The sequence below is a fragment of the Pongo abelii genome, chromosome 7 (assembly GCF_028885655.2).
Source record: "Pongo abelii isolate AG06213 chromosome 7, NHGRI_mPonAbe1-v2.0_pri, whole genome shotgun sequence".
Taxonomy (NCBI): Eukaryota; Metazoa; Chordata; class Mammalia; order Primates; family Hominidae; genus Pongo; species Pongo abelii.
In genome coordinates this window covers 19,376,716-19,399,868 of record NC_071992.2, presented here as the reverse complement: position 1 = coordinate 19,399,868, position 23,153 = coordinate 19,376,716, and the positions used below count along the sequence as shown (strand labels likewise).

Sequence of the window (23,153 nt, the reverse complement as noted above, 5' to 3'; positions counted from 1 at the left end):
AAACAAACAGTCTTAGAAACCAGAATGAGGCTGTCTTACTCACCCAGCAAGCCTGGTGGATATCAAAGGGAAACTCGACATGACCAATAGATCTCCCTACCCTCAGGAAAAGGAGGATTCAACACAACGGAACGGATGGCAGTTACCAGGAAAAAAGTATTTCATGTATAAATGCCCTGAAATGAAACTCCTCACTAAAATGGCCACATTAAAAGTAGTTGTTCCAATTTTAATTGAGAGACTGATCATGTTTCAGTTCTGTCAAGAGGAAGGGAGTAAGGCCAATTGGAAGAGAATGAGGCAGGAATTTGAGGACTCCAAGTGTTCTGTGCACACTGGGGAAAGCAGAAGAAAGACGGGACAAAACGCAGAGGACACCACGCAGGGTAGACGAGAGATGGGGGATTCGTGGCCATGCCCTCTAGCCACCCATAGGAGTGTCCCAGTAGCTCTTAACTCTCTGGGTACAGGCATGGGGAGAAGGTTAGTTGTGTTCATCCAGGATGGTTCTTTCCTGGACAGGAGAGGGGAGTAGAGAGAGGAGGGCATGCAGTGTGTGGGCAGTGAGTACTGATGTGGTGGGACCCAGGATCTAAGCCTCGTGGGTGGGGAGGGCAGAAAGCCCTCGGGAACAGGGGGGGTGCAGGTGAGGACTGTGGTTGAGGGAGTCATTAAACACAGAATCCTGGGAAAGTACAAGCCTGTGTCACTGGAGCTGGGGTCAGCCCCGGTAGTTGCTGTCACAGTGGTTGTGGTTGACATGTTCGCATTGTGATGAGGGTGGGACAATCTGAGGTGGAACGGATGAGGGGTCCATGAACCTGGCCAGTGGGTTCCAAGTCGATATCAAAGTCACCCTAAAAATGGAGGGACAAGCAGGGCCACGAACCAAGTGCCAAAATTTTCGATGAATGCATGGGAGTGAAAGGAAAGGAAATGAGAATGCTGGTAGAGCCCCCGAAGAGCAGAGGTTCCCGACAGAAGGGCAGAGAATGAGGGCTGGCAGGTGGGAATGGGTACAAGGAGGATGCCAGCCTTGAGGTGGGAGTGAACGGTGTCCTTAGGAGACAGCAGATTTGGGTTGAGACCAAGAGGCTGGGAAGATGCTCTAAAGGAGTTTGGGGACATAGAAGACCTGCTGATCAAACACAGAGGCAGCACCAGAGTGAACGACGGAAGGATTTGCTGGAATGGAGAAGAGGGGTTTTCGGTCAGGGTCATAACAAGGAAGGAGAACATCCCTCCTAGAAGTGGTGGGGCAGAAGGGAAGCCTTTTTAAGAACAGCATAAGTGGGCCGAGCATGGTGGCTCACACCTGTAATCTCGGCACTCTGGGAAGCTGAGATCAAAGGATTGTTTAAGCCCAGGATTACGAGACCAGCCCAGGCAGGGTAGGGAGACCTCTTCTCTCTGAGACAAAAAAAAAAAAAAAAAATTAGCACATGGTGGCTCACACCTGTGGTTCCAGCTACTCAGGAGGCTAAGGAGGGAGGGTCACTTGAGCCCAGGGCTTTAATGCTGCAGTGAGAAAATCGTTGTGCCACTGCATTCCAGCCTGGGCAACAAAACGGGACCCTGTCTCAGGAAAAAAGAGAAAAAAAAACCAACAACAACTCAATAACAATGAAACAAAAGGTACTCATGGAGCTTCCTTATTCCATCTGCAGGCAGGGAACAGCAGTACCTGAAACTGACCAGGGGAGTGACTAGAATCTAGGCAGGGGTGGCCAGGCTTACCCGCCACGTAGAGCAGCTGGTACTTGATGGAGATCTGAGATCTGCCCCCGGCCTCCGCCCTGCAGTAAACCACACCCTGGTGCTCGGAATGAGGTTGCAGATACACAAAGCCCCGCTTCATGTCATAAACAATGTCCGTTCCATTGGCTGGGATCTCCTTGGCTGGGAATTCCCTGTGGAGCGTGACTTTGGCCGACAGCAGGGTCACCCGACAAGGAACCACAGCCTGTCTGTCCGGGTTCAAGTAGACAACATCGAAGTAGCTGGGAGAAGGTACAAAGAGTTCTCCTTTCTCTGCAAAGGGAAGACACAGGCTTATTCACTCCGGAGACGCAAAGTAAAAGCACCCTTAAGGATTCTGGCAACATACTCCGAATACTGAGTCTTTAGGACTAGGAAAGGCTGGGGTTTCTTTTTTTTACTTTAATGCTTTTCATTTTTTGGAAGAATGATTTTACTTCCTGTCTCCTTAAAGAAAACAGAAGGCTGGGCGCCGTGGCTCACGCCTGTAATCCCAGCACTTTGGGAGGCTGAGGCGGGCAGATCACAAGGTCAGGAGATCGAGACCATCCTGGCTAACACGGTCAGGAGATCGAGACCATCCTGGCTAACACGGTGAAACCCCGTCTCTACTAAAAACACCAAAAATTAGCCGGGCGTGGTGGCGGGCGCCTGTAGTCCCAGCTACTCGGGAGGCTGAGGCAGGAGAATGGCGTGAACCCGGGAGGCGGAGCCTGCAGTGAGCCGAGATAGCGCCACTGCACTCCAGCCTGGGCGACAGAGCAAGACTCCATCTCAAAAAAAAAAAAAAAAGAAAGAAAAAGAAAACAGAAAAGGTATCAGTTCAAGCCCAAATGAGGCCCATGGATCACCACCATAAGGAAGCAAGGAACAAGATTTAAATTAAGGTTTAACATATTAACCTTTAACAAGTTAAAGTTTAACATGCCCAGCCTTACTTCTTATACTATAATACATACTTTGAAGTAAGTGACCACACTAGTTACTTTAAAAATATATTTGCAATCTGGCCAGGCGTGGTGGCTCATGCCTGTAATCCCTAGCAATTTGGGAGGCCGAGGCGGGTGGATCACCTGAGCTCAGGAGTTCGAGACCAGCCTGGGCAACAAGGTGAAACCCCGTCTCAACTAAAAGTAAAAAAAAAAAATTAGCTGAGTGTGGTGGTGCACGCCTGTAGTCCCACCTACGTGGGAGGCTGAGGCATGAGAATTGCTTGAACCCAGGAGGCAGCAGAGGTTGCAGTGAGCTGAGATCATGCCACTGCACTCCAGCCTGGGCAACAGAGCGAGATTGTGTCTCAAAAAAAAAAAGAAAAATTGCAATCAGTAGCTTCCATCAACAAAAAAATGTGTTAAAGTTCATTTTAATAATTATAGATTACATATGTCCCCTGAAAATGTATTTACATCCACTCATGTAGATGACACACATATTACTTAAAGAAGACTAAGCACATTGGATTTTAGATCTCCACAAAAAATCAAGTTAATAAGCTGTAAACTACATCCAAATTACAGCAAACTCAAAATTTAGGAAAGCACTTATTAATGTGATTTTATGATTGTAAGTTTTAAACCCTTAGCAGTTGCAAAACCTTGAAACCATCTGCTGCTTGTGGGTGGAGAAATCAGCCCCACAGCCAGAGTCAGTAACTGCCAGCCAGGAAGCATTTCCCAGCACATCAGAGCTCCCCTGGGAGCCCCAGCACGGTGACAGTGTCCTCAGCCTGTCCTCACACAGCCCAGAGGACCTGGCACCTGCCAAGGTTAGTGGAGGGGAATGGTGTCGGCTTGAAGGAGGAATCCATCAGTCTCAGGTCTGCTCTCGGCTTGGCCAGCACCTGGCTGGGAATCTTCAGCCAGTCTCTTTATCTCCCCTCATTTGCTCTGAAATTACTCTGCCTGGTTCTTTAAGCTCAGATGATGGTATTTTTATCTTAGTGAAATGGGAGAAACGAGGACTGGCTTACTGATTCTGTCCTTAGGACAGGCAAGAAACTCTGGACCGGGCTTTTGGGGGTATTTTTGTTGGTGCTGGTGACTTTTCTTTTTTGACATGGTACATTACATCCTTTGTTTTTCTGGATCATTCTGTGAGGGAATATTACAGTATTTGCAAAGAAAAATCTTCAGAGCTAGTGATACCCCAATACGTATTACACGCTTTCTTGTGTTTTCCCCACAGTGTTCCTGAAATAAATAATTTTTCCTGGCTTTCTCCCCGACTTGCCTTCTTTGTGTCACAGTTAGATGGTGTTTTAGGTTGGGGGCAGAATTCCTGGACACATCATCAAATGGTTCATGAGCCAAGAGTTCTTGGGCTATGAGTACCAAGTTCACTAACATGGAGATTCTTCCTCCTGACTCTAAGACGAGGGAAGAGTATATAATGGCTCAGAGAGTCTCCGTGTTTTACATGGGTTTCCATTAGGCTGGGAGGTCTGTGCTACTTCATAAGAAATTGGCTTTCAGGCTTAGGTAAGGGGTACCTTTGTCAATGTTATGCCCAGTGTTCATGTGTTCAGAGTCCGTCTACATGGCCTCGGAGGCATTATTTTATTTCCTCATGCTTCAATGTCCACATATGTCAAGAGAAGAATCTGGAGTGGATAATATTAAAGATGTTTTCTTAGCAATAACACTTTAGGATTTTATGATTGCAAGATTTAGAGGCAATTTTTGTTTTAAGAGTGTGTAGAATAATCTGAACCGATAAGCAAAGCCGTTAGTCGAATAAGTGAACCATGTGAATTTAAGAACACAAAAATATCTTATTTTATTTTTATTTATTTTTTGAGACAGGGTCTCACTCTGTTGCCCAGGCTGGAGTGTAGTGGCACCATCATGACTTACTGCAGTTTCAACCTCCAGGGCTCAAACGATCCTCCCACCTCAGCCTCCTGGGTAGCTGGGACTACAGGCACGTGCCACCATGCCTGTCTAATTTTTTATTTTTTAGTTTTTGTAGAGTCAGGTTCTCACTATGTTGTCCAGGCTGGTCTCAAACTCCTGGACTCAAGCAATCCTCCTGCCTTGGCCTCCCAAAGTGCTGAGATTACAGACATGAGCCAATGTTCCCAGCCTTACTTCTTATAATATACACTTTACTTCTTATACTATAATACATACTTTGAAATAAGTGACCACACCAGTTGCTTTAAAAATATATTTGCAATCCGTAGCTTCCATCAACAATAAAAAAGTGTTGAAGTTTGTTTTAATAATTATAGATTACACATGTCCCCTGCAAATGTATTTATGTCCACTCATCTAGAAGACAAATGTTTTACTTAAAGAAAACTAAACACATGGGATTTTAGATTACAAAAAAAAGAACTCGACCAGGTGCAGTGGCTCATGCCTGTAATCCCGGCACTTTGGGAGGCCAAGGCAGGCGGATCATGAGGTCAGGAGACTGAGACCCTCCCGGACAACATGGTGAAACCCCATCTCTACTAAAAATACAAAGATTAGTTGGGCACGGTGGCACATGCCTGTAATCCCAGCTACTCGGGAGGCTGAGGCAGGAGAATCGCTTGAACCAGGAAGTCGGAGGTTGCAGTGAGCTGAGATGGTGCCTCTGCACTCCAGTCTGGCAACAGAGCGAGACTCCATCTCAAAAAAAAAAAACAAAAAAAAATGCAAGTTAACAAGCTATAAACTAAATCCAAATTACAGCAAATTCAGTATTTTGAGACAGTCTCACTCCGTCACCCAGGCTGGAGTGCAGTGGTGCAATCTCGGCTCACTGCAACTTTGACTCACTGCCTCCTGGGTGTAAGCAATTCTTGTGCTTCAGCCTCCCGAGTAGCTGGAATTACAGGCGTGTGCCACCATGCCCAGCTAATTTTTGTATTTTAGTACAGAGGGAGTTTTGCCATGTTGGTCAGGCTGGTCTTGAACTCCTGACCTCAAGTGATCCGCCTGCCTTGGCTTCCCAAAGTGCAAGGGGATTATAGGCATGAGCCACTGCGCCCAGCCAGGAAAGTACTTATTAATGTGGTTTTCCTACGTATAAAAATTAGAGCCCCAGCCTTTTACTATGAGAAAGCCCTGCTGCTGGTAATGTTCTCATCTTGATCTGGATGGGAGTTACATGTGCCTGTTTGCTTAAGGATAATTTATTGAGCTGTATACTGAGAATTTGAATGTTTTTCTTTACATATGTTATACTCCAATAAAAAGTGAAAGAGAAGCAGGGAAAACCTTCCAAGAGCCTCCTGGATCAAGATGAAAGAGGAAATATATACGGCAATTATATAATCACAAATTGCACACTAACAACAGTCAGTCCCCCAAAAGAAGCTTCAGTGTTTTTAATCAAACTCTAGGAAATGTACAAACATAATGAATGACAAACATTTCTCCACATGGGTAGCCAGGAAACATATGTTCTGAAAGAATCCTGTGCCAGCAGTGAGAACCTCAGCTTCTGTAACAGCCCATATTGGTTTCTCAAACCCATCCATGCTTCAAAAGACAAATTGCTAAACCCTATAGTGAAAATCCAACTGGACTCCTAGCTTAGTGTTGACAAATAAGAAAAAATAAGTGATGTAACACATTAGGTCACCTCCCTTTTTGATCAAAGTTTCTTCATAGTTGGAATAAATATATTTTAGCATTTCTTTGGTTCCCAAAATTAGTTCAGTTAAAAAAAAAAAAAAAAAAGAAAGAAAAAAAAAAGGATCTGCCTCCAAAACTCAAAGACAGCCCATAATTTTTTTTTTTTTTTTTTTTTTTTGAGACAAAGTCTTGCTGTGTCGCCCAGGTTGGAGTGCAGTGGCGCCATCTTGACTCACTGCAACCACAAGCTCCCAGATTAAGGCGATTCTCCTGCTTCCGCCTCCTGAGTAGCTGGGAGCACAAGTGTGCACTACCACACCCAGCTAATTTTTGTATTTTTGTAGAGTTGGGATTTCTTCATGTTGGCCAGGCTGGTCTCAAACTCCTGACCTCAGGTGATCCGCCTGCCTTGGCCTCCCAAAGTGCTGGATTACAGGTATAAGCCACCATGCCCAGCCAAGAGCCCATAATATTAATAGGATATTCTGTCCAAGTTAAGCCTTCAGTTCAAAACCTCGACCAATACTTTGGGAAGACCCAACAGTGCTAATCTTGGCAAAGAATCTTCCTTCTGCAACTTGAAATGTGGAATCAGTCATTGTCTTGAATAACAGACTTTTATTCATCTTAGTTGGTTGCTTTTTCCACTGTTGCTTCACAGCATGGTATAATACAAAGGGCACATGGACAATCTCGTGTAGCAAGTTCCAAAATGAAGATCCAAAGATATTGCCTATGAACAATTATTAGCAATTCTCCTGACAACACCAGTTATGCTAGCTAGAATCTGGCTATCAGTCCATCCTTCACCTTGTCCTACAAAAGGTTCAAGGCAGTAAAAACAATGGATCCTGGGTCAGAAAAACAGGTTTGGCTCCCTATTGTGCCACTCCAGGTCCTGGAACATTGAGGCTCAGCATGAGCATTAGTACTTCTAGTATTTTGGAGATAATAAAATAGCTTTTGCTTATTTCCCAGGGATGCTGTGCAATGAAATTGATAGAGGCAGGAGGCAGAGAACTCTCCTAAGCAGATACAGAAGGTCCTTAGAGAACCTCTGACCTACCAAGGTCATTGTGCACATGGGTCTTGCCTAAACATGTCCCCAGTGAAAAATTCCATCCCTTAACACACATGCAGTAAGGGAAATAAATCAACGTGGAGCGACTCAGATTAAGGGCCTACAGGTACACTGAAAGGATGGGGTGGAGATGCCAGGAATTCACACCTTTTACAAACAGGGAACCCAGCCCTACCAGGAGAACATAGAAGCCCTTGTATTCAACTGTGTAGAGAGCAACCTGCAACCTGCTTTCAGGACCCCTCTTTTTGCTGAGAGCTTTCCTTTTCACAGAATAAATTCTATTCCACTCACTCTTTTAAGTGCCTGTGTGCCTAAGTTTTCCTGGCATGAGACAAGAACTTGGATCTCTGAGCTAAGGAGTAAAAAGTCTGCATCAAAATGAGATACATGTGCTTCCAGAACTGCAGCATATCCTACTAATGCACCTTCTTGCCAGACAGGAGTTATTTGGGCAGGAAAGGACAAATACATAAGATTGTACTAAAACATTCTTTAATGGTCAGGGCATAACATCATTTGGGTCATAGGTCTGTGTCTAGGTCTAGGTCTAGGTCTGAAAGGTAGATGGATTCAGAGCATAGAGAAATTTCATGAAAGCCCCTGCCCAAGCACGAACAAAGGATTCTGGTTTCACCTGAAATGTCTTGGACAACAATAGGACGAGGGTGGCTTTGTAAGATTCCTGAAAGCTGTTACTGACTTCTGAACCTTGCTGGAGAACTTCATCCCCTAAACTTCAGAACTTAGAGAACATTACAGAAGAAAGAGGCTGAGCAGTTATTCTGCACACCTGTTTCTCAAAAATGCAAGCTCCACCTTCCAGAAACATACTTTGTACTCCAGAGAAGAGTTCTCCACTCTGACCTGAACATTTTCAGGCAGTCCACTGAGGATTAGGGACAGGGACCGGAGACACAAGAGCCACAATCTTTGGGAATCTTGACCCCGAAATCTCAGCTCATAGTATTCATAAGAACAAACGGGGCTGAGCACAATGGCTGATGCCTGTAACTACAGCACTTTGGGAAACCAAAGCAGGAGGACAGTTTGAGCTCAGGAGTTCGAGACCAGCATGGGCAACACAGTGACACCTCACTTCTACCGAAAAATCAGAAAACAAAATAATAAAAAGGACAAATGGGAGGAGGTCTTTAGTGAAGCATCCTATGGAGTTTCCAAAAAGAAGATGGTCATAGGTTCTGAGAACACAATGATGAAAGTCAACAGCAGCACTGTCCAATAGAACTTTCTGTGATAAAGGGAATGTTCCCTCTCTGTATTGTGTAGTACAATAGCCATAAGCCACGTGCTACAGTTGAGCACTTGAAATGTGGCAAGTGCACTGAGAAATTGTTTTCAATTTTATTTCATTTTAATTTTCATTTAAGTAGCCACACGTGTCTAGTAGTCACCGTATTGGGGAGTGCAGGAACAGACCCTGGAACCAAATGGTTTGTGTTGAAATCCTGTTACCACCACTTACTTTCTGTGCGACCTTAAGGACTTATTTAATCACTCTAAACCTCAACTTTCCCATCTGAAAAAAAAATAGGAATAGTATTAGTATTTGCCCCGAAGGGTTATGGTAAGACTTACATGAAATAACTGATGTAAAGCATTTAGCCCAGAGCCTGGCAAACAGGAAGGGCTCTGATTGTCATTATTTGCTATTCGGCATGCAGTGGGAGAACCTTCAGCTCTCAGCCCAGTCCAGAAGTTTGAAGAGTTTCATTAATGCACCAAGTATTTTACCTGTAAAAAAGATGTAGGTGGAGCCCGTTTTGGCCTCGTCCTTTCTGCAGATGTAGCCACTGCAGAGCTGCACCCAGCAGCTGAATTCACCTGTGTCCGCCGAGGTGGAGTTGACCAGAGTCAACTGGCCGTAGCGCTCATTCTGCTTGACACTAGGAATAAAACAGACATGAACTCAAAGCAGGTCAGACCTGGCTGGGGCCCTCCAGCTGTCACACTTGGCTCCACTGTTCTCTGGGCAGACTTGCCCCAGTTTTTCTCCAATGTCACAAAGTAATATAAGAATGTGTTTGACTTGTCAAACGCCCCTAGAATTTAAAGTATAATAATAAAAAATAATAATAATAAAAACTGAAAAAAAAAGAAATCAGGAAAAAAATGACATTTTTACATTTTAAAGTTCATTCTAAAACAATTTGAGCAACATGATAGATTATTCGGCTTTTCAGTATAATACAATGAGGTAAATATTTTTTGCAACAATTCAAAAAATTTTATTCATAACCATATTTCTGGATTTTACTACTTTTTTCAGATTTTATGCAGTGATCAAATACATATAAATGTTAATCGTGAAAATGCAATATTATACATTTGTCAAAACTCAAGGAATGAGCAATACAAGATGTGAAACCTAACTTAAACTATGGACTTTAGCTAATAATGATGTATCAATATTGGTACATCAGTTGTCAAAAATGTATCACATTAACGTAAGAAATTGATAATGGGAAAACTGTGTGCAGGACGGGAGGAGGTAAATGGGCACCCTGTATCTTTTTCTGCATTTCTCTGAAACCTAAAACCACCCTAAAAAAACAAAATCTATCACTAAAAACTGCAATATTCTGTTTTAAGAAAATAAAATACGAATATTATTTTCACCATACATTGCTACATATTTTAATAAACCAATGTGTCACCACTAAAATAAATTTCAAAAAAAGAATGTGTTTGGCAGTGGTTCACGCCTATAATCCCAGTGTTTTGAGAGGCCAAGATGGGAGGATAACTTGAGGCCAGGAGTTTGAGACCAATCTGGGTAACATAGCAAAACCCCATTTTTACAAAAATTAAACAATGAGCCTGGCATGATGGCTGACTCCTGTAGTCCTAGCTACTTGGTAGGCTAAGGCAGGAAGATAGCTTGAGCACAAGAATTTGAGATTCCAGTGAGTCGTGATCACGCCACTGCTCTCCAGCCTGGGTGACAGAGCAAGACCCTGTCTCTAAAAAATAAAGAGTACGTTTCTGATAAATGGTTATGTGGAGGAAGCAGAGAGAAAAGCCTCTCCTCAAAGGAAATAATAAATGTCAAAGAGACTTTCTCTTCTTGGGGAAGATAATTGTCCTCAGACCTGCAGTTTCCTTAAGTAAAATCATTGGTGCAATAGCTACGCAGCCTCAGAAGCTCAGCCAGAAAGCCTTGGCCTGGTGTTTTGCTTTCAGCCTGTGTCTCACGAATTCGTTTATAAGCAGTCAACATGAATGAAAGCACACAGCATTATCCAATATCCAAAATCCCTTTCATCAATAAAGATAAGTCTCCACGTTAACTCTTGGAATCTTAGACATGCTACATTATCATGTTAAAACCAAAAACTTTCTTTTAGGAAAAAAATGCATTGGCTGATAAGGTCCCGAGCCCAAAGTATGCATGCAGCCCACTTCTAATAAAGTGTTTAAAGCGTTTGGGCATTTGGACGTTTCCTCTGACCTTACTCTATTATTTCTTCTTTTATTTTTCTTCCTTATCTTTTGTATTTTGTATCTTGTTGCATGGCCAATATATTTGCAAACCCCTTCAGTTTCTTTCTGAAATGAAGAGGGGCATACATATTTATTATTAAACACTAGCACTAGCCAATTTCAATAGTAATTAATTCTATCATATTGTGGCAGAAATCCAGATGTATCAGATTTATCATCTTCACACTGGAGGTTCCCCTGAGGCTGAGAGCCTCAGCACATGGGGGCGCCAAAATAAGCAGTTTTAATCTGGGGACTCATCTGAAATATCCAAATGTTTCGCTCTTCTGAGATCCACATACTTTTATGATGTAGTTGAGATTCTCCAGTTTATCTTGCAGCAGTATCAATACCGTGACCAGTTTACATTTAGCATAGGGCAAAATGTCGGGTGAGTTGGTCCTGAATGCAGCCCTGTTCTGGTTTACTGTGGAATAGCTGGTTTTGTCCACCAGTTCTGCCAAGTGGTGCTTCTGTACTCCCACGCCATCAACTGCCTCCTTTACCCTGAACGAAAATCTCTCCTCCTTCAGGAAGCTTCTAATTAGAATCAACTCTCAGGGATCTCCCCACTTTTGCCTGACATAATTGACTTCCTTGTTCTCTACCCCTCGGATACCTCTGGCTTCCTGTCATTACACTAGATGGTACAAGCTTTGAGGCAGGGACTGAACTGTATTTGTTTTATATTCTGTAAGCAACAAATCTGTGCAGAGTACACAGTAAGGACTCCCTAAACATGAGTGAATTGAGTTAAACCAGTGATGGAAAAGGAAAGAACCTGGAGAGGGAGGCATCCAGCTCCCTATTTTGCAGAGGGGGAAACTGAGACTCAGACAGCAGAAATGACTTCCCTGAAACCCACAGCTTGTGAAACACTTGTGATCAAGTCTTCCTTTAGTCACTTAAGTATGTTCTGAATACCACTCATTAGATAAGAAAATACATACAAAGCCCTTCATGCAATGCCTGGTTCATTGTATTATCCCAATTATATCTTAATTACAGATAAGTAGTAGTAATCATGAATATTACTATAGCCATGACAAATAGTACACATGCAGCACTGGGGATAGTTAGCACAGTAAATTAAAAAAAAATGGTGGACCTTGGCCAGGTGCCTATAATACCAACACTTTGGGAGGCTGAGGCAGGAGGATAGCTTGAGCTAAGGAGTTCACGACCAGCCTGGGCAACATAGCAAAACCCCATATCTACAAAAAATTAAACATTAGCCAGGCATGGTAATGTGCATGTAGTCCTAGCTCCTCAGGAGGCTGATGTGGGAGGATCTCTTGAGCCCAGGAGGTCGAGGCTGCAATGAGCTATGATCCCACCACTGTACTCCAGCCTAGGCGACAGAGCAAAACCCTGACTTAAAAAATAATAAAAATGGAAAGATCAATGCTAGTTTTAAGGATGAAGCTAGATTTCAGCAAATTAAAAAAAAAAAAAAGAATAGGGAAGGGAAAAAGGAGGCGGCAGTCTCCCCATGCGCACAATAATTTCTGGCCACATTCCCGTAGAGCTCAGAACTGGGGTACAAAATCAGCAGGCAATCAGTAAATTCACTGCACATCTTCTCTGGGCCAAGCATTTGCAAGCACTGTAGTGATAGAAAGTATAAGATGCCATTCCTACTGGGAAAGTAATTAGGCACGTAAAAAATTAACACTTGGGAATAACCCTACCACAAGTGTGTAACCTGCATGCTGTATCTTTAGTAGGTTTGGGGGTGGTGGAAGGAAGGAAATGCACTGGAAAACAGTTCTGCATTTTTCCACCCCCTCTTCTACGCAAATACTATAAAACAGGAAACAAATTATTTAGTAGGATTACAGTTTAAGTGCCTGGATTTAGAATGTCCATTTCTACTAATGGTATCTCATCGTCTAGGCAGCAGGCTACGCAAGGGATTGGAAGTGACCAAGGGCCTCTGGAGGCTGAGTCTGTGTCATGAAAGGGAGACAAGGATTCCCTGAGCCCTTCAGAGCCACTGTCTGTACAGAGACGCTTCATCAAAGACCCTTCCTTTCTGTGTAACCGCTGAACATCACCCCCAGGGATGGAGGAAGTGGAGAATGGTGAGTTTGAGTGGAGCAAAAAGAAGGTGTCATGACCAAGTGCCAGGAAAAAGTGTTCTAAGAGAAGCAGAATTCACATTAACAGGAAGCAGCTCTGAACACACCAACACATCAGCTTGCCTCTGGCCTTTTCTTTCTAAACTAGGAGTTCTAGCCCTGACCCACAGAGATCTCAGTGATGGCCAAGTCCATGTTTCAAAGTGAATGTGTTCAAATTTTAAGACCCTGTGTATGTGTATGTGTGTGTATGTCTTCCAACACGCTCCCCTGGCCTTAGCACACACACAGTCTTGCTCCCATCAGTGGAGGCCTGAAGCTTCCTACATTTAGCCCAGGCTGCTCTCTCCTGGGGGTGGCCTAAGTCATGAGATGGCACAGAGGAGGGAGCTGACAGTCCTCAGATACAGGGACCGGTGCATCTTACTTGGGGCAGTGGCCAGGGAACAGTAGTGGGGTCCATTTCCTATCTGTCCCCGTGAAGACTCTGCAAGCCAAGGGCAGGGGTGAGCCCTGGGTTACAAGATAATGATTCATTGGTATTATACCCATACATACTTAATGAGTACAAAATAAATGGGAGGTGCTGGAGAGGACAGGAGGGATGCAGTGATGTCTAGAGAAGTCCCTGCTCTTGCTCCTACACAACATGCCATGAGAACTCCAAGGAGAGTAACCAGCAAGAGCCTCCAGGCCAACAGGGTCTTGGTAGAAAGGAAGGATGTCAACATGGACAAATCAAGGGCATTCATTCCGAGGGAAGGAGATCTCCAGAGAGAAGAAAAAAGGCAGGTTTGTGCAGAACAAAGAGATGTTTTTCTGGACCACAGGTTGGCTGAAGACCATGGTGAAAGGCATAAAATCATGGACTTGGGCCAGGTGCAGTGGTTCACACCTGTAATCCCAGCATTTTGGGAGGCCGAGGTGGGTGGATCACGAGGTCAAGAGATCGAGACCATCCTGGCCAACACGGTGAAATCTCATCTCTACTGAAAATACAAAAATTAGCTGGGCGTGGTGGTGCATGCCTGTAGTCACAGCTACTGGGGAGGCTGAGGCAGGACAATCGCTTGAACCCGGGAGGCGGAGGTTGCAGTGAGCTGAGAATGCGCCACTGCACTCCGGCCTGGTAACAGAGCAAGGCTCCGTCTCAAAAATAAAGAAAGAAAAAATAATAACAATAATAAACTAAAATCATGGACTTTGGAACCCTACTGACCAGATTCAAATCCCGGCTCCACAACGACCTTCAGAGTCCTTAGCTAGGGCTCGTCTTCCACAATCTGGCTTCACCTACTCTTCAGACTTGCAGTAACAACAATGATAGCTAATGCTTATGGAGTGCAGGCATGCTGCCAAGCTCTGTAAACAAGTTCAGGCCTTAGAACAGCATCTGCCACAGAGAAGTGCTCAACACATCTTATTTATTTATTTAGAGATAGGGTCTCGCTTTCTTGCCCAGGCTTTGAGTACAGTGGTGTAATCATAGCTCACTACAGCCTCAAACTCCTAGGCTTAAGGGATCCTCCCACCTTGGCCTCCTGTGTAGCTGTGTAGCCACCACATCCAGCTAATTTTTTAGATTTTTTTGTAGAGACAGGGTCTTGCTGTGTTGCCCAGGCTAGGCTTGAATTCCTGGCCTCAAGCGATCTCCCACCACAGCCTCCCCAAGTGCTGGGATTACAGGCATGAGCCACCTCACCCAGACTCAATACATTTTAGAAATTGTCGTTATTATGGTGCCCCTGGTTCTCACAGCCACATTAAGTTGGAGGTACTGTTTTTCCCCTTTTACTGATTGAGGGCACCGAAACATAGAGAAGCAACTTGTCCAAGTTACTCAGCTATTGAGTGGCAGAGCATCAAATCTAGTGTCACACAGACTCAGGTTACAAACACTTATAAATGAAGAGGGCATGGATTTTCATCTGACAGAAATGAAATGAAATGAAATGAAGCAATTTTGACTGAGTGATGGCACCTCTAAATAGCTTGTAAAATCTGCTAAGCATAGCCATGCACACACAAACACTCCCAAATCACAAACGAAAATATGAGAGATCCAGTTAAATGAGCTCAGAATTTTAAATTCCATAGTAGAAATGGTACACTGTTTTCTATTATGTCAACACTAAACCATCCGGTAATTAACTAAAGGAAACAAGAATGGGACACCCATCAGTTATTAAGCATCGACCTCATAACTGGCAATACGCAAGAGATACTTTACTTTTTCTCAATCCCGTAAGATGGCAACGATGAAACTAATAATAATAACTGAAACTTAAGCAGTGTTTAATATGTGCTAAGCAATGCTGTAAGCCCTTTACCCATTTTGACTCATTTGATCCTCATGAAGCCCTGAGAGACACGTGCTATTATTAACCCCACGTGGCAGGTGAACAAACAAGTTGGAGAGGTCAGATAACTTTCCCGAGGCTACACAGGAAGTGTTGGAGCCACCAGAGAATTTGAAGCTCAGTTTAAACAACTTTCCCAGGGTGCCTCAGCTAGATAAACAAAGATTTTCTGCTTTGAACGCTCTGTGCTGCCTCTGGTGGAAACACAGAGACCCCCATCTCTACAAAAATGTTAAAAATTAGCTGGACGTCACGAAGCCTGCCTACAGTCCCAGCTACTTGGGAGGCTGAGGTGGGAGGATCACTTGAGCCTGGGAGCTGGAGGCTGCAGTGAGCTAGGATTGTGCCACTGCACTCCAGCCTCGGCAACAGAGGGAGACCTTGTCTCTAAACAAGTTTACAAAATTAAAACATAAATATCCTCCTTATTCTACATTCATTTGAAAAATTGTTAGGCCTCTACCACACGCAAGGAACTGTGCCAAGAATCAAGAGCGATAAAGACTCATGGGTATTTGCTTGTCTGTGTTTCGAGTGTTTACACAGGGCCTGTGTTTCCTCTAAGTCTCCATCTCAGAACATGTCAGAGAAGAATGGCTGAATGATATGCAGGAAACGTGCCATATGAGCAGAGTACAGATCCTGGGAAACAGACAGCTGGGTAAAACATATTGAAACTGTCACTGTTTATGTTTCTTTAAAAAAGAAAGAAGAAATATGCATGACGATCTCAGGGAAACAAATATGCAAACTAAAGGACTTCAAAGTGAATATAGTGCTTGTATCAGAAATCAGGCTGGAATAGCTGTATTCCTCTATCACCTATCAATCTATCTATTATCAATCAATTATCATTTATCAGCCTATCATCTACTGATCTATCATCTATCAATCTATCATCTGTCAATTTGTCTGTTGTCCATCTACCATCTATCTCCACATTTGCATACTATCCAAGGAACTATTCAAAATTCTTGCAATGTGATACAATATTTCCATCTCAACAACCAGTTACGTTGTGAAACGTGGCTCAGGTCTCTCCACTGCAATCACTTATGCCAGATTCCTCTGTATTATTATTTTATTATTATTTTTAAGGTAGCTTTTCTTTTTTGAGATGGGGTCTCACTCTGTTACCCAGGCTGGAGGGCAGTGGTGCGACCTCTGTGGGGTTCACACCATCCTCCCACCTCAGCCTCCTGTGTAGCTTGGACTACAAGTGCACACTACCACGCCTGGCTAATTTTAGCATTTTTCTGTAGAGACAGGGGCTTCCTACATTGCCCAGGCTGGCCTCGAACTCCTGGGCTCAAGCAATCCACCTGCCTCGGCCTCCCAAAGTGCTGGGATTACAGGCATGAGCCACTGCGCCTGGCCTCCTCTGGATTATTGAAAAAGAAGTCACCCTAAGCACTTCTCCACTACTTCACGGGAGACTGCACACGCTACGTCCCTCCAGCCCTGCCGGCATCACTCTCACCCCCGCAGGTCCTTTTCTTGGCACTGCCTGGACTCTACCTGCCACACTGCAAAGTCCCCCTTCCCTTTTCATTTCCCCTCTGCCACCTGCTGGGGTCATCATTCTTTTTGACCCTCTGACCAGCACATCCAGGTCCTTTACAAAGGAAAAGCTCCTCTTCCTCTTTCAGATATTCCCTAGCCTCCGAGAAAATGAGAAGTGGATATCCCTTTGACACCACGAACCAAAACCATACCTGACACACCAGCGATCCGCCCAACAGAAAATCCCCTCAAACCACCTGGAATAAAGGCCTTAAAATACACCCAACAATTCCACCCAGAGGAAGAGATCAATGCTACCTAGATGTTAGCTGCAGCAATGACACTGATCGTAAAAAATGGGGCCATGATCTAAGAGACGGAGAGACCCAAGAGATTTAACTAAACCTACTACAGTATTACAGCCATAACTCACAAAAAATATTCAGGGTAGATTACGTGCAAAGTTAATCATGAAAGAGTTTGAATATTTTGATAATTTTACACATAAAAATATTCACAATATATTAGGTGCAAAGTTAATCATAAAAGAGTTTGAATATTTTGGTAACTTTACACATAAAAAATATTCACAACAGATTAGGGGAAAAGTTAGTCATTAAAGAGTTTGCAGATTTTGATACTTTTTTATACTAAATACAAAACTAGAAGATTCAACACTACTGTGTTAACCATGTATCTTGGGATTTTCAGTGATCTTCTTTTTGCTTATTTATAGTTTTTAAGTTTCTAAATCGAATGAGTATGTGTTATTTTATAATAAGAAAAGAAAAACTGGGCCAGGTGTGGTGGCTCACATCTGTAATCCCAGCACTTTGGGAGGCCGAGGTAGGTGGATTACCTGAGGTCAGGAGTTTGAGACCAGCCTGGCCAATATGGTGAAACCACACATATACTAAAAATGCAAAAATTACCCAGGTGTGGTAGCAGGTGCTTGTAATCCCAGCTATACTCCTACTGAGGCAGGAGAATAACTTGAACCCGGGAGGCAGAGGTTGCAGTGAGCTGAGATCACGCCACTGCACTACGGCCTGGGCAACAGAGTGAGACACTGTCTCAAAAAAAAGAAAAGAGAGGAGAGGAGAGGAGAGAAGGTAGAAGGAAGAGGGAAGAGAGAAGAGAAAAGAAAAACTATAATAAAAGTAAAACTACTTATACAATGCGAAACAGATACTGCATAAATGCGTAAGCGCAATGGCTCATGTGTATTTAAATACCTGGAGGTTAGTTTTACAAAGTGTTGCCTTTTTAAAATGTGAATTTCCAACAGGCAGGGCCACCAAGAATTCCTTTAGAGGCCTAAAACTACTGTGTATTATTTTGTTCTGATTAATGGAAACACTGCCAATTGGAGTATAACACATCATTTGGAGTGCAGCACGGCTGTTTCTTAACCATTCTGCTCCCCTGCCTGTGTGGACCTGCCGAGGCTGTGCCACCTCCCCTGGAATTTAACCCAGGCTCCCAGATCTTAGCAAGCCTTCCTTCTTACTTGGTGTCCACTCTCGGCATCTCTAGTTTTTTCACGGAGCTGCAACTCCACTTGTCACCCAGGCTGCTATCACCATTGACTCTCTCATTTCTACTCTGTCAGCTGACAAATCAGTCTTTCTGGAGAAATGTCTCCTCCATCCCCTTCAGATGCCTTTCATCAAGTATCAGATATACTTCCCTGAAAACCATTTTATCATTACCTCCAGTTCTAAATATTAGCTTCTCCCATTGCACACAGAATTGCACGTTACCACCTCTGCCTGGTATTCCGGCTCCTTTGCTCTCCCAGCCCTTAAGCCGAGTAACCTTGTGTCTTTAGCCATCTAGCTCCTCACCAAACCCAGACACGTCGGCTCATTTCCACCTCTGAGCCCTCCGCCCATCTCTTTCCCTCTGAAGGGCTCTCTTCTTCTATCTGACCAAAACGTGGTTACTCTTCAGGGTCCTATTCCCAATGAGGCCGACCATGTCCAGTGGCCTTTGTAAAACAGCGGTTAAGAGCATGTGCTCAAGAGTCAGCTTTCCTTGGTTCAAATCCTGCCTCCACCAGTTACTGGCTGTGTGACCTTGAACTATGGTTAAAGGTGACAGTGTACAGAATAGAAGAGAATGCAGTGAGTGAAAGCGGGTTGAATAACTTATCTAAGAGTCCTTACTTTTTACCCCCCTTTTTTATCCAATGTGAGTTAAGTGCAAGTGCCAAGAGTAATTTCAGAGCTGGGAGGGACCTTAAAGATCATCTGGTTGGATGTCTCACTTTACAGAGATGAAGTGACTCATCCAAGGTTACAAGGCCAGCTAGAGGCAGAGCTGGGAATGAAATCCCTGGGGACTCCTGAGTAAAGAGAGTATGGCATGCTTCCCACTGCACACTGGAAAAGAAACGTGAGTTGACTGTATTAAATACATAAGTAAGTCCTAACCAAACAAATGACTTGGACGAAATTTACAGATGATAACTTTCCAGGTAGGCGCTCACCACATAGAGAAATGCATAGAAATAACAATGAAACCATCATTCTCGTGTAATTTTTTTTTGAGACGGAGTCTCACTGTCCCCCAGGCTGGAGTGCAGTGGTGTGATCTCAGCTCACTGCAGCCTCTGCCTCCTGGGTTCAAGGGACTCTCCCGCCTCAGCCTCCTAAGTAGCTGGGACTACAGGCATGCGCCACCACGCCCGGCTAATTTTTGTGTGTTTAGTAGTGACGGGGTTTCACCATATTGGCCAGGCTGCTCTTGAACTCCCAAGCTCAAGGGATCCTGCCACCTGGGCATCCCAAAGTGCTCAGATTACAGATGTGAGCCACCGAGCCTGGCCCTCCTCATGTAATTTTGACAAGGTCATCTTTCAAACTTTGTGACCATATAATTCAGATGTATATGGGTTACTCACATTACAGGTTGAGAATCCCTTATCCAAAATGCTTGGAATCAGAGGGGTTTGGATTTCAGATTTTTCTCAGATTTTGAAGTATCTGCATCATACTTACTAGTTAAGCATCCCTAATTTGAAAATCTGAAATCTGAAATGCTCCAGTGAGCATTTCCTTTGAATGTCATAGTGCTTGAAAAGTTTCAGATTTTGTAGCATTTCAGATTCTTGATTTTTGGATTAGGGATGCCCAACCCTTACTATAAATCTGGCAATTCTAATCTTACAATGTAGCAGAAGCTCATCAGCACTTCTCTGTGGGTAACATGAGAAAAACACGCCCCAGCTCTGCTCAGCTGAATGCTCACAGCCACATACTTGGGAAGAATCGGCCCTGGAAGATGAGTGAGGACAGAGGACAAAGGAGCAAGCCTCTGCCACCCTTGCTAGGAGAACAAGCTGTGAATTACTAATGGGCAGGCGTGCAGGCACAGTGAGTGTATTATGACCAAGTCAGAATAGCGAATGCAACAGCCATGGGGCCTGGACCCATTCACACCCAGCACAGTGAATTCACTGCGGGAAAATCCACCAAATCTCCCTCCTGCCAACGTTTTCAAGGTAATCGCTCATAATAATGCCACTTTGATGGTAAATCTTCCGAATAACATCAGAAACCTAAATAAACAAACTGTTTTCTTGGTGTAGAGACTACAGAGATCTTGGGAATATGGCTTGCTTTGAGTTTACTTTACTAAAAGCTGCGCAACATGAGCAAGTCTCTTACGCTCTGTGGCTCTAATCTAGTCACTTTGTAAAATGTAGCGTTCGAGCCACATCAGTGGTTCTCCAAGCTGGCTGCATATCACAATCTTTTGGGGGAGGTTTGATGCTGTTCTCTTTGGCTCTTATTTTTTTTGTACAGAGTCTCACTCTGTCACCCAGGCTGGAGTGCAGTGGCGTGATCTCGGCTCACTGCAACCTCCACCTCCCAGGTTCAAGCGATTCTCCTGCCTCAGCCTCCTGAGTAGCTGGGATTACAGGTGCACACCACCACATCCAGGTAATTTTTTTTTTTTTTTTTTTTTTTGAGACAGAGTCTCGCTCTGTCACCCAGGCTGGAGTGTAGTGGTGCAATCTCGGCTCACTGCAACCTCCGCCTCGCAAGTAGCTGGGACTACAGGTGCCTGCCACCACACCCAGTTAATTTTTGTATTTTTAGTAGAGATGGGGTTTCATCATATTGGCCAGGCTGGTCTTGAATTCCCAACCTCAGGTGATCCACCAGCCTCAGCCATCCAAAGTGGTGGCATTATAGCATGAGCCACTGTGCCCAGCCGGCTCTTCTTTATTATTACTATTTGAGACAGAGTCTTGCTCTGTCACCCAGGCTGGAGTGCAGTGGTGTGACCATGGCTCCCTGCAGCCTCAACCGCCCACCCCAGCCTCCCAAGTAGCCAGGACCACAGATGGTGTACCACTATATCCAGCTAAAATTTTTTGTTTGTTTTTGTTTTAAGAGATGGGGTCTCACTATTTTGCTCAGGCTGGTCTCAAACTCCTGGGCTCAAGTGATCCTCCCGCCTCAGCCTGCTAAAGTGCTGGGATTACAGGCATGAGCTGCCGTGCCTGGCCCCTCCTTGGCTCTGCTTTGCACAAGTCTCTACCTTATCTTCAAGGCCTGGTCTCCTACAATTAGGTCATCACTCACTCAATGATTCCATTTGCCTCAACAACGCCTGCTCACAGCTGCCTTCTCTCCTTCCCGTCAGCCGCTCCACACTCACACTTGCCACACACTGTCTTCTGTTGCTCTGTCCTTGTATCTGGTTTGTCTTTTATCTCACTAGTTCCTAAGCTGCTTGTCGTTGGGACTATTTCTGGGTTTTTTTCCCCCTCATATGCATTCTGACTTAGTAGACTGTCTTTATATATACATTAAGCAAACGTTAATGCTATTTAGCGTGCACTCTCCTCAGCGGACCAACACTTAACTGAAGGCTATGACACACTCGCTCTGGTCACCCCTCCGGCTCTTGTATGGGACAGTGCCTCCCTCTGCCTCTTTCCCCAGGATGCCTACAGGTGATGTGATATATCATGCCACCGCACGAGCCACCTGGGTAAATAAATGCATGAGGACACATTTAACATTGATTCACTTGTATCAACGTTGGTTGACTCACAGGGCCCCCAACCCCCTACCTTTTCCCAGCTATGACGTCAAGTTCACAAAGAACAGTGTGCTGTTACAGGGAAGGGTGAGCTGGTGCTTTCTGACCTCTGCTCCAATGTAAGTGAGGCACCAGATCTCACCTGGGTTCTAGGCAGTGGGATGGGGAGAGAGGAGTGCTTTGGACAGTAGGATGTGATCTGAAAGGCAGAGAGCAGGGGTAAATCACGATGAACTCCCAAAGGCAATCCAAGCAAAGTCTTTGAGCAGGAAGGCACTAAGTGAGGCAGGAGACAGGCCCCTGAGGCCCCAGGACAGAGTGGACAAGTTGGGAATGCAGGACGGGAAGTGACAAGAGAAGGTTCTGGGCAGACTCCCCAGGGCAGCAACTTAGCAGCTGCCCACCTGCAGCCGGCTGTGTGGGTGGGACAGAGCTGCCAAAGCAGCCAAGCCCGGACACTGGAGGCAAACCTCTGACATCTTCATCTTGCTTTTTTATAAACGTGCCACTCTACACAATTATAGGCTAGTGGACATAAAATTTCCCATTGTACATCTTATCCTTTATTCCTCTTTTCTTGCTCCCTCCTTTGACATACCTTTCAAAACTGTTTTATTTACATTTTACATATTCAAATACTTGGTCAAAAATCATGCTACTAACACACCAGTGTTCACTTTTGAGCATTAAATCCCAGACGTCATCCACATGTATACATATTTGTTAAAGCAAAATTTCACTCATAAAATACATGCAATCACTGGTACTATAAGCAATGCTCCATCTTGCAAGATGCCCCAAAATTATCATCTAACATGGTGATAGCCCTACAGTGTCTTTGGTTTGATGCACTAGCTTGACTGTATTGTCATTTTCTCACTATATTTTAGTTCTGTGCAATACATCTGGGATAATCAATCCTAGACTTACGAGAAATGCTCAAGAAATGAAATGTTTTGTTGAAAGAAACTTTTTTTTTTTTGCTTTTTTAAATACATACTTGGTGAAGGTACAAACATTATTTTTAAATAAGAGTTAGCAGAAGACGTTTTCCCCAAAACTATAGAATGTGCTTCAACCAATTTCCCCCCACCCTAATGACTAGATCGACGAGCAATGGGTGATCTAGAGAACCTCGGGACCATTAGTATGAGCATCAGTGAGCCCTCCACAGTGCTATGGACACAAAGAGTTTGTAGGGGATTGAGACACATGTCTAAAACGTTTCTTAAAACGAAACTCC

The 23,153-nt window shown here is 44.2% G+C and overlaps 1 protein-coding gene and 1 long non-coding RNA gene across 4 annotated transcripts in view; one reads left to right on the top strand and one right to left on the bottom strand.

Annotated features, from left to right (window-relative positions):
• PDGFRL (platelet derived growth factor receptor like) overlaps positions 1–23,153 on the bottom strand; it is a 75,962-nt gene that overhangs the window by 22,330 nt on the left and 30,479 nt on the right. For all 3 annotated transcript variants that reach the window (XM_024251033.3, XM_054561236.2, XM_063726526.1), the window contains exons 3-4: positions 9,160–9,311; positions 1,738–2,031 (exon numbers count right to left, since the gene is read on the bottom strand). In XM_024251033.3, the coding sequence (XP_024106801.2) occupies positions 1,738–2,031; positions 9,160–9,311 (446 nt within the window). The remainder of the gene's footprint in view (positions 1–1,737; positions 2,032–9,159; positions 9,312–23,153) is intronic.
• LOC129060903 (uncharacterized) lies at positions 1,903–13,181 on the top strand. Its single transcript, XR_008527784.2, has 3 exons — positions 1,903–2,010; positions 3,327–3,523; positions 12,805–13,181. It is a non-coding gene; the product is annotated as an uncharacterized LOC129060903 (long non-coding RNA).